Here is an 11,719-nt window from a genome sequence, read left to right on the forward strand (position 1 = left end):
AATTTTGGGATATCTCATAGAACTATTATATCCGAAGTTCCAATTCTTCAAGAGCATCTACCAATAGCATTGATTTTCTTCCCAAGTCATTTTAAAGCTGTATTTTCCTCCTATTATATGTACTAGTGTCAAAACATAAGCAATTTGAACATAAGAGATGATGATGAGGAACTGAGGATAATGTGTATTGATATATACTGTAAAGACAGAATACATGTTTGTAAGATTGAAGCCATTTTCAGGCCAAGTATTTCGAATTCTCTAAGCTAAAATCATACAACACAGCAGGAATCGACGTGTAAAAACCTTCCGTAGGGAAATGATTCTTGAACAAGACATTTACCACCTTCTACGCCTCCTACCATACCAGTATGCAAAGGCAGCAATTGAAGCAGCCAAAATGACTCCAGCTGTTGCATGCCAAGCATGTAAAGGTTTCTCCTTTACAAGAGTGGAATCCGAACCACTGCTGACAACAACAGCCTCTGACAGCTCCTGTTTATCACTCAATGTCAATGCAAATCCTAAACCCTGTGTTTCGAGAGCAGACAAGTCCTCAATTGCTGGTTTGAGCCTTGTGATCTTTGCAATAGCCTCATACTCCTCTTTGGTTCCACCCTCTAGAAAAGACCCAACGACGTGACCTTTGTTCACCCAGTATGCACCAAAGTTATTTCCCAAGAAATCCCCAAAATGGACTACATCACCCGTACTGTCACCATAGAACTGCCAGGAGAGTGTGAAGACTCTGGAGTAGAAGAATGGCAAGTAGTCAAAGTCTGTTGTTTTCTCTGGCTCCATGATTGCAGCTACTGCATGCCTTGCTGACTTCCTTGCAGAATCAACATGCTCAAGTCTCCGTGTTTCACCGAAAATTTTGACAGGAAAAGTTGCAACATCCCCAACAGCATAGACTGAGTTGTTGCTTGACTGCATTCGGCCATTGACTTTTATACCTCCTTTCTCAAGAGTAAGTTGCCCTTCAAAGAGGCTGGTATTTGGTCGAATTCCAATGCCTACTATGACCATGTCAGCAGGTAGCTTGGTTCCATCTCTCAGATTCACTGCAGTCATCTGCATAAAAAGTTCCCGCATTCAAGCATCATGTCAAGTATAACTTCAGTGATATTTAAAATTGGGAAACGCAACAGTTGATTATTGTTTGTTCCAGCTTAACAAAGTGACTTGTCAAACGGAGTTTGGAAATCTTCCCTCTTCAGTAAAAGTTAACCTTTCTTATTCAAACAAAACAGGATTTAAAAAAGATGTTTTTAAGAAACTCATAAACCGAGTTTACATTAACAAACTAGTCAAATTTAGTTTAAAAATCTTCAAAAAGAGGTAAATGAAAAAGCAGTTCAAAAAAAAAAAAAGTGAAAGCATTCAAGCGAACCAGTTCAAACAAAACACTATTGTGAAGGCATTCAAGCAAACCAGTTCAAATAAACACTATTAAGAAAGCATTCAAGCAAAAGACACCTAAGTGAAGCAAGCAACAGGCTTTACCTTCTGATTGGAGTCAAAATCAAAAGATGTCAAGACCGTTCCTTTGACAAACTTAACTCCTTTTGACTGGTAAAATTCTTCGTAGAATCTTGCAATTTTAGGAGTAAATAGGCGAGCCACTAACAACAAAAGAAAAGGAAAGAAAATTAAATGCTTTATATTAACATAACAAAACGCAACAGTGAGTCATCTGATGAACTTAAGAAAGAATAGCCATGGTTGCACATTTATGGTTTGTAACGGTAACTAACTCTTGGACTTCGGGTTTTAAGAATTAAGAAACAAATTTGCTTTTCTCATACATAAGCTTTCAATCTCTGATTTCATTTTTTGAGGAAATATGTGGGTTGAAGTCCCACATTCTGTACAATTTTCACATCTTTAAAGCATTTGTTGATTACTGAGATCACTGTTTTTCTCCACTAAAAGCATGGTTTGGAAAGCAACGCATGTGGCAGATTTCAGATAGTTGTTTGTGTTTTCTGAAAGAAATGCAACTATTAAAGTTATACTTCTGGATTATTCTTTAGAGAGAGGAAAAAAACAGTTTTTTACTTCTGATATAATTTACAACCTAAGCAACTCGAGTAAGAAACAGAAAAGAAAGTTCTCCATCTTCACAAAAGAATATAATTTACAAGCAACCTAAAGAAACTCGAGGAAAAAAAAAGAAAAGAAAGTTTTTCACCTTCACAAAAGAATACTTACTACAGTGTGCTTCTGGAAAGACCATGGTGACATTTATTTTGCCGATCACCAAAGAAGCAGCACATTCCATTCCTATGTAGCCACCACCAATAACAACAGCATTGCCACCACTATTGGATTGCATCACATTAACAAGCCTGTTTGCATCAGCCAAATCTCGTAAATAACATACACTCTCAGCATCTGAGCCACTCACTCCAAACTCTTCAAGTTTCAAAGCCTACAGTACATGCCAACCAAAAGTCAGAGCCTTTATAAATTTTTAATTTCATCGTCCACTAGGGATTTGGTCTTTGAGGTTGAACTTTGTCCATACCAAAGAAAGCCTTTGGCATGAACTCTCAGAGCTCACTCATTAATCCAATTCTGTTTCAAACTTTCAATACTGAACTAAATGAACTCTACTCATCTGAATGTCCATGAAGCCTAATACCTATGCTAACAAGATCGACACCTAGTTTCTGCAGCAGAGTGGAGGCACAGGATACATATCAAAATGATTGTATGGGCCATTTTTATTCTACTGATTCTTGACATTCTTTCAAGGTTTCTATGGAGAGGCTTATAACCAAATAATATATTCACTGGTATAAACTTACTCAAAAAATCACATGCACAAGATTATGCACAAGCTAAGGTATTGTGAATCAGCAAAACTTTCATTTTCGTTCTTCGTCGGTACAGCAGAATTGTATTTCAAGTTTGGTCAGTATCCACTGACCTCTCTGGGAAATCACTTAAAGTAGCAACAACAACATACCCAGTGTAATCCCAGAAGTGGGTCTGGGGAGGGTAGGGTGTACGCAGACCTTGCCCCTACCTCGTAAAGATAGAGAGGCAGGGGTAAGATTTGCGTACACACTACACTACCCAGACCACACTTATGGAATTACACTGGGTATGTTGTTTGCTAAGAACATTAAAGGTAAAACCCCAAAGGGTTTTGAGAATTGAACCCATTATATTTTTTAGTTTATGGGTTCACATCTACAATTTGTTGCAATTTTAATGGATTTTTACCCATAAATTTATGTTCCACGTCGAAAGTAGATCTGAATCCAGAAACTTGAAGTTGCATTCACCCCTGCTTATTCACTCCATCAGAAAAGGACACTACTCTAATGTCTTGATGCATAAAAAATGCAACAGAATATGGTGCTACAGTAGAAGAGCCCGAAGATATATTAGATACCCGAGCACCAGTTGCCACTATGAGAATCTTGTAGGTTATGGTTTCACCAGTTGCAGTCAACAATGTCTTCCGTCTCACATCAGCTGATTTTACACGGGTTCCAAGGACCAGTTCAATGCCTAAAGGCAATACAACAATCAATGAGTTATCAATATCATAGGAAAGATATTAAAAGCTCATTCTTTTGCATTAAAAAATAAGTAGAACCAAAACAAAAAGCTTAAGTTAATTACATATTTTAATCACTGATGCCAGTTACCAGCACTTTATTTTTGCTGCCATCCCCAGCTAGTGCATTCCATGAAACGAGATCAATTTCAAAACCTTATGATGTCTATGGTTATTGAAGCTTCATTTTAAGTGATTCAGAAATCAGTATTGCTGCAGCTAATTACAGCCCCAAAAAATAAGAATGACACTTTCAAAATCTTTTGCCCTGATTCTAATCTTTAAAAATGTTGGCTAACCATGAAACTTAAGCAGATGTTAAATATCATAGTTCATGGTCTTCCTATATAAAAAGGTTTCAACTACACCAAGCAAAGACGAACTTCTGAATGCAAAGCCTAATCTTTTTTTTTTATGAAACAACTATCCTCTCAATAGGCAGTCCTACAAAAGGGAAGACGAACATCAAACCTAACTCCGAAGACTAGTTGGCACAGTCCAGTTAAGCTCTTAGTTTGTAATCCTTCAGACATTTTTTAAAGGAGTTGCATGGGCATGTCGTCAAGGTTATGTGATCACTTCTAGGGACTCCCTTAACCAAATATCAACAAAATTATGCTGCTACATTAACTACAATAGAATAACACATAGTGTGATTCTATAGCTGTACCTCTATGCAAGTAATTCAATAACCTTTATAAGTTCAAGGCAGTCAGTATCTGCAATGCTCATTTTGGACAATTTTAGATATATCTATGACAACCACAAATTAAAATTGATGAATTATAATGATGCCTGCTAAAATATTATAAGAGGTTAAGGAAGCAAAAGATTGTGAGAAATTACCATGTTCCTTGTACCACTTCGGTGTCAACCTTTCCTCATTTGAACCAACACAACAATGAAAAGCAGGCAGACGCGCAGGATCTGCATAGAATAAAATCTCAATAAGTTAAAAAAATAGAACATAGGAGAGAAAAGAAGAAACAACTCATCCAGATAACTCTTGTTAAGTGACTGTAAAGATAGAATTATTCCTTTTGTAACTAGTGTAATCAGGACAAGGCAATTAATTTTAATGCTTCCAATAAAACAGTATGTCCATGCTAACATACAGGAAGAGGGGAATCAAAAAACAATAAAACTGCTAAACAGAAGTTGAACACAATGAACTTAAAGTACATTGGAAAGATGGTTCCATGCTATTACTTCTGGACTTCTGGTAAATCTGTAAATATGAACCATACTATTTACCGTAAATGTGCATATCATGTTTTCTTCAGGAAATCCTCCCAGTTCTTACCATCCACGCCACCGCAAACTCTTGGATATACCAATTTCCTGTGCTAGCATGTCTAACTCAACAGTAACTATAGCCAGGGAGGATTACACCATTAATGCTTGTAGGATGTTGCCCCAAATTACAGTGCACAAAAAACTTCTTTTTGAATCTAAAGAAAGCATGATCATCCACTTGGAAGAAATTTAAGACAAAAAACTGAACAGGGATGAGGTGACTGAGAGATACCTTCTGGTAGTAAATAACCCTTGCTTAATGCAGGTCGTTCATAAGGAGCAACCTGGAAAGAACAGCAGAAATTTAGAAGATGATGTAGGAAAATTATGGAAGCTCAAACAAGTGAGAGCCATCATGTGTTACCATCCATTGAATGAGTGTCTCCATAAGGAATAATCTGATGAGTTTTGGTCTTATTTTGTTAATGACATTAGTTTTAGCTTAAGGTGAAAGATCAAGATAGATGAAAGGGGCAGATCACTCGAAGCTATGATTTTTATTATTTCTAATTTCATTAAATTGGATGGGGATAACAGAATATGGAGTAAGAAATATAAATAGCTAAGTTCTATGCTTCTTTGCCTCCTAGAAAATGAATGAGGAGAGGAGGAACAGTATAAAGGAATAACCATTCCAGCAGAGCTTCAAGTAGGCGCTATGCACTAAAAACTCAATAGCAGATTGATCTACAGATTGTTAGCATTTCTATCATGTGACATTGTTATTAGAATCAGAACAGCTTTTTCGGATTCATACTAGCAAATCAAGTATCACTACGTTCCTCCTAAAACTTTCTAGAAGTAATAACATACAGTTGTTATTCACAACTCTTCATAACCAAACAGCCTTAGACATAATGACGTTCTAACCAAAGATACTGCTTTGAAAGCATCCTCAGGAATAATTTGTTCCAGACCCGAGAATTAGCAGCTGTAAGCATTTAATGTTTCCATCAATATTAGGCCAAAGCTACAAAAATTCAAAAATTCTCAATGTGATTCAGTGATTCAAATACTCATCCTGCTTCCAAGCAAATTAAAATTTATACTAGGCTGGAAGAGTCATCAAAAAACCTCTAATTCTGCTCAAATAAGAAGTAAACCTACTCAAATTGGATTACACGCAAAAATTCACAAGATTGAACATTTACAACATTTTAAGAAATACGCAGCAATATCCAAATTAAGAAAGAACAACAAGAAAACAAAAACCCAGAAATTAAAATTTATTCTAGGCTCGAAAAGTCATCACAAAACCCCTAATTCAGCTCAAATAAGAAGAACACCTACACAAATTGGATTACAGGCAAAACTTCACAAGATTGAACATTTACAACATTGTAAGAAATAAGTAGCAATGCCCAAATTAAAGAAGAACAAAAAGAAGACAAAAACATCAAAAACCCAGAAATTAAAGCTGAAACTGAACTCAAAGAATGAAAAAAGTAACCAATTTTAACAGTGAAAACCAAGAAACTAATATAACAGAAGTGAAGAAAGTAAGGAAAAAAGTAATATTTACCGGTTCTTCAGAGATTATGCATAGTTCGCCATGAGAGACACCTCGTTTAACAAATTCATGAGCTGCATAACCAGCAGCAACTCCTCCTCCCAATATTACATACAAAAAGGCCCGTCCCATTTCACCCAAAATTCTAAGGACCAAAAATCCCAAACTTGAAATCTTATCCTTCTAAATTTTTTTATCATGCATCATTCAATTAACGTGGGCTGTAGCAATTTCTCGAACTTCTTTTACCACTTTGCCCTTTTCTATAAATCCTTCCATTTGCAGTTTGAACCATCAGAATTGGAAACACTTCACTTTTAGTCCTGATTTTGCATGTTTATTCCTTTTGCTTCTGAATCTTCAAAACTCAACATATTATTATTTTCTGCATCTCAATTTATACGATGTAATTGGAATAAGTATAATATGGGGCTTAAGAAATATTTTTCAAATAATTTTTTTAATTGATTAAAAAAATGTGTAAATTGATATTGAAACACTTATGGATAGATCATTTTATTATTCAAGTATTATTGCTTCATATTTGAATTCTAAAGACAAAATAAGTGAATAACATACAGTTGTTACTTATTTAGATCAAAAATATGCATTTTCATTATTTCAAGATTAAGAGCCCGTTTGGATGGGCTTAAAAAAGTAACTTTTATGTATGAAGTGCTTTTAGAATTTTGAAGTGCTGAAAGTTATTTTTATAAATAAGCAGTTGAGTGTTTGGATAAAAATGCTTATCTTGAAAATAAGTGTTTGAATTTTAGGATTAAAAGAATAAAAAGGGTAGTTTGGGAATTTAGTTAAAATACAAGGGATATAAAAATAATTTTCATAGTCAAACAAAATGGCTTTGAACACTTGAAAAAAAAAGTTAGAAATTCTAACTTTTCATTTTTGACTGACTTTAAAAACTTTATATCTTAAAGTTAGCATTAGTCAAACACGTCCAAAAACTAAAAAAGGACTTTAAGTTGGTTCATCCAAACGGGTTCTAAATATGTTTTACAAAGTACCACAAAGGATGAAAATGAAATTCTATTAGTGATAATTTGAAGGATCAAAAGGGAAATTAGCTCTTTATTGTGGGGACGGTAGGTAATGGGACCTACTGAAAGGAGAGAAAGCGACATTATTGATACACGTGGAGTGGATTCATCTTTTGCATAGGGATGTGTGATGGACGGTTAATGATCAAGTTAACTGACGTGGCAATTTTTTTAAATTAATATTATCCGCGAATATATAATAATACAAGCTTAACATAAAATAAAAGTAATTAGACGATAGAATGATTAATACTTTAGAATTTTTGTGATTATTCACAAACAATGAGATTAAAAATGCTATTTACCCAAAATAAAAAATAACATAATTTATTTTTAATTCGATTGAACACATTATAAGCCGCATTTATTAAATGCACTTATAAGTCAAATTTTTTAAATGTAATTTATTTTTGCATTTGAGCTCGAGTATTTAGATTTACACCACGTAGAGCCCCATTAAGGCGTTCTTTATCAAAGATTTTTCTATACCAAGACTTCAATCCAAAACTTCTATTTAAGAAAAAAACAGTCTCATCCAATGTATCAAAATTGGTCTTGTCTAATGTTATTTATAGTTCCTTTATCAAAAAAGATTTATAAAAAGTTTTTGTCATTTTATTTATGTGTTTGGTGTAGTAGGAGTATGCTTATTCTATTCGATCTTAATCAATGATAAACTTTAGGATAATAAGCCATGCGCAATTAATGAAACCAAAGTCATGTTTTAGCTGTATGTGAATTATGATAATCAAGATTCAAATCATATGACGTGCAATTTCCACTTGCCTAAGTGTCTGAAGTTATGAAACTGGTATATTCAAATGACCATTTAAATATAATAATAAGCTTTGAATTATCTTAATATTCCTTCTGTTTATATTTATCTGTTCATATTTTACTTGACATATTCCTTAAAAACAATAAACAAAATGATACTTTTGTAATATCGCTTCTAATTATTATAAGTCATTAAAATATAAAAAATAATTAATAAATTATTTTTTAATTTTTTAAATTAGAATGATTTAAAAGTGATCTATACACAATTACGGTATCTATACGACAAAAATATATTATGGACTTGTGGTCGAGCGAGGATTCAATTATATATCATGAAACGACCCTAATTATAAAGTAAATTATCTTGTGAATCGAAAACTTTCCAAGTCAAGAATAACCACTACGTATATATGGTTGTTTGATGGCCAGTTAGAATTATGAAGATATAAGTTATTTCGTCTTTTATTTCATATAAGATAATACATTAATTTTCTCATAACTTATATACATGTATTTATTTTGCAAGTTTCTAAATTGCAAAACAAGAGCCGTATTAATTTTATACATGTATAACCTATTTTCTAATTGTCTAATTTACTACCAAATATTGTATAGCTTATACAAAAATTAATAATCTATATATTTATTTTTAATTGTCACATTTGAATTTGACACATTCATTAAGAAAATAATAATTGACATAACTATTTTACTATATTATTTCTATTAATTGATGTTTAATATTAGATTTTGGAAAATAATTTGAGAATAAATAATTAATATTATGGATAAAATATGAAAAAAAATAATTGAAAATCTATTTTAAAATAGAGAATAAGTAAAAATAGACGTAACTAGTATATGAATAAGTTGCTTTCTTAGCGGCTACACCAAGTTAGCAAACGACCCCACGGTGTCGTATATCTTTGATAAATATATTTAGCTAGTGGTTCTGATAGTTAGTATAGATGTCTAAAATTTGCAATTTGCTAATTTTCCCGTTGTTCCATTTATTGTTCCATTATTTGCTTGACAGAGTCTTTAGTGGTTTTTTTTTACACAGTGTTCGAAGTCCATATTAGAAAAGGGGCAGCCCGATGCACTAAAGTCCATATTAGAATTTTGATTAAATTTGAATTACGCGTGTTGCAGGATTTATTCGGATGGCGTTCTCAATAGGATATTCTCCATATTCAGTACTCGAATACGAGATCTCTAGTTAGTGATGAAACGGTCCACCACTGCACCAATACTCATGTTGGTGTCTTTAGGGGGTCTACTATCTACTAGGCTTGACTGGAAAATTAGTAATTTTAGGTTCCCAGAATTTGCTTCTAAATCTAGTGATGTTTCTCTATATAAGAAGCAATTGTTTGATTATTGTTATTCACATTAATTCTCACTTGAAACTTTCTTGTTATTGCTTACATTATCATAATGAGTCTGCTTTTTCTCTCCACTAAGAGTTTCTCTGTTGTACCTGTGGTAGCACTGGTGGTATTATTAATGTGTGGCCTCCTAATGACAGGTCTCTCTCGGAAAAAATACTTATTTTGTCTCAATTTATGTGACACTTTTGAAAGAATATTTAGATTTTTTTTTGGTTTGGATATTGTTCTTTGTGAATGTTTTTGAATATATATATATTGAGTTTAAGCAATATATATCAACAGGATAAATAATATACATCATCACTTAACTTATTGTAGCATAAAACAAATCTTATTTTCAAGATTTCAAATCTCTGATTTTAAGAAAGTTTACCTGTAGATATAATGATCTGATAGTGTAAAAAATTATTATTATGTCTTTATTTATACACGGACAATGTATTAGAGCTTTAACACTTTCAGGTTTATTTGAAATGAAATTTATAATCTTGAAAATGAGTGTCTTAACCTGATACTGTAGATAGAAATTTCTTATGTTGCCGATGTATATAAGTTAAAACTCATTTTACTTGGCTTCTCCATTCTAATTTTTCACATTTACTTAATCATGTGACATCTAGTACTATTTAAGTTGAAATTCAATTTGGAACTTTTTTTTTTGTGCTAATTTTTTGTTTAAAATATTGCAGGAGTACACTCTGTTGGGGTATGTTATGGAGGAATGGCCGATAATTTGCCATCAGAATATGATGTTGTAAATCATTTTCATGCCAATGGTATCAATAAAATAAGACTCTATTATCCAGACACAGATGTTTTGAATGCTCTAAGGGAAAGTAACATTGAAGTCCTTCTTGATGTCCCAAATGAACATGTCTAAACACTAGCACAAGATCCTAATCAAGCCAGAAATTGGGTGAACGATAACATAAATGCCTATTTCCCAAGTGTTAAATTCAGGTATATCGCGGTTGGAAATGAAATCAGTCCAATAAAGAAGGTGGAATTTGCTCCATTTGTTGGTCCTACTATTGAAAATGTTCATAACTCGATAGTAGAAGCAGGATTGCAAGACCAAATTAAAGTCTCAACCGCGATATATTCAGCCTTGTTAACAAATACATGGCCTCCCCAAAATAGTATGTTTAATCCTGATTGGAGAGGTTTGACTGATCCAATAGTGAAACTTCTTAAAGACAATAATTTGCCATTACTAGTAAATATTTACCCATATTTCAGTTACATTTATAATACGAAAAATATACCACTATCCTATTCCCTGTTTACAGATTCGGGAACAAACTCAGCTGGTTACCAAAATCTTTTTGACGCGCTCGTTGATAGTATGTACTATGCTCTTGAGAAATCTGGTGCACCCAATGTAGAAATAGTTGTTTCGGAGACTGGATGGCCTTCTAATGGACACCCTGCTGCAACGGCTGATAATGCGCGGACTTATTACACGAAATTGATTAATCATGTTAGAAATGGCACTCCAAAGAAGCCTGGAAGGAAAATTGAGACATTTTTGTTTGCAATGTTTGATGAAAGAGGCAAAGGAGGGGACGAAACTGAGAGACATTTTGGACTGTTTTACCCTGACAGAAACTCAAAATATGATCTGTTCAACTTTAATAGTTAAGGCCTAAGGGGATTTATGTTGCTATAATATCAACATATATCTTTTTAATTAGTTAATATGTATAAGGAATAATGGATAAAAAAAAAAGATGCTAGTAAAGATGTTACAAGCTTTTAAGCTATAAAAACATGTATCATCTTTTTGAATGACTGTTGTGTTTTAAGTTTTGTAATCTCATAATCATAAACTTGTGGTGTTTTGTCTGTCAAAGAAATGTTTGCCTCTTTTATGTATTTGTATGTTTTGTTGTAAGAAAAAAGACACAATAGAAGTTTCAATTTAAGAGTGATAAATTTTTTCCCTTTGAAATCGAACTTGTGCTTAGCGGAGCATAACAGGCGCAAGACATAATTTTTTCAATATTATGATGCGAAAATATAAACTTATGCCCTGTGAAAAAATTATTTGTCCCGAGAAGCAAAAATTAAAGAACAGCACAACAAAGGGATAAAGTGCAAATGGCTTACG

The 11,719-nt window shown here is 33.1% G+C and overlaps 1 protein-coding gene and 1 pseudogene across 1 annotated transcript; one reads left to right on the forward strand and one right to left on the reverse strand.

Annotated features, from left to right (window-relative positions):
• Positions 1–164: 164 nt before the first annotated feature.
• On the reverse strand, positions 165–6,583 carry LOC129872339 (monodehydroascorbate reductase 4, peroxisomal). Its single transcript, XM_055947303.1, has 7 exons — positions 6,393–6,583; positions 5,103–5,154; positions 4,421–4,501; positions 3,407–3,525; positions 2,215–2,434; positions 1,507–1,625; positions 165–1,074 (listed from the first exon to the last, which is right to left on the reverse strand). Exons 1-7 carry the CDS (start codon positions 6,510–6,512, stop codon positions 340–342), a joined length of 1,446 nt encoding a protein of 481 aa, XP_055803278.1. The 5' UTR covers positions 6,513–6,583; the 3' UTR covers positions 165–339.
• A 3,021-nt stretch (positions 6,584–9,604) lies between these two features.
• Positions 9,605–11,251, forward strand: LOC129872788 (glucan endo-1,3-beta-glucosidase, acidic-like; annotated as a pseudogene).
• Positions 11,252–11,719: the final 468 nt, after the last annotated feature.

Source organism: Solanum dulcamara, chromosome 11 (genome assembly GCF_947179165.1).
Source record: "Solanum dulcamara chromosome 11, daSolDulc1.2, whole genome shotgun sequence".
NCBI classification, from domain to species: domain Eukaryota; kingdom Viridiplantae; phylum Streptophyta; class Magnoliopsida; order Solanales; family Solanaceae; genus Solanum; species Solanum dulcamara.

What these genes read in the sequence shown, in the direction of transcription:
- LOC129872339 (XM_055947303.1), bottom strand. Translation starts at nt 6,512, where the DNA reads ATGGGACGGGCCTTTTTGTATGTAATATTGGGAGGAGGAGTTGCTGCT. An exon ending in GAAGTGGTACAAGGAACATG is followed by an intron (nt 3,526 to 4,420) that starts GTAATTTCTCAC and finishes TATTGCCTTTAG; the next exon opens with GCATTGAACTGGTCCTTGGA. An exon ending in TAGTGGCAACTGGTGCTCGG is followed by an intron (nt 2,435 to 3,406) that starts GTATCTAATATA and finishes CATGTACTGTAG; the next exon opens with GCTTTGAAACTTGAAGAGTT.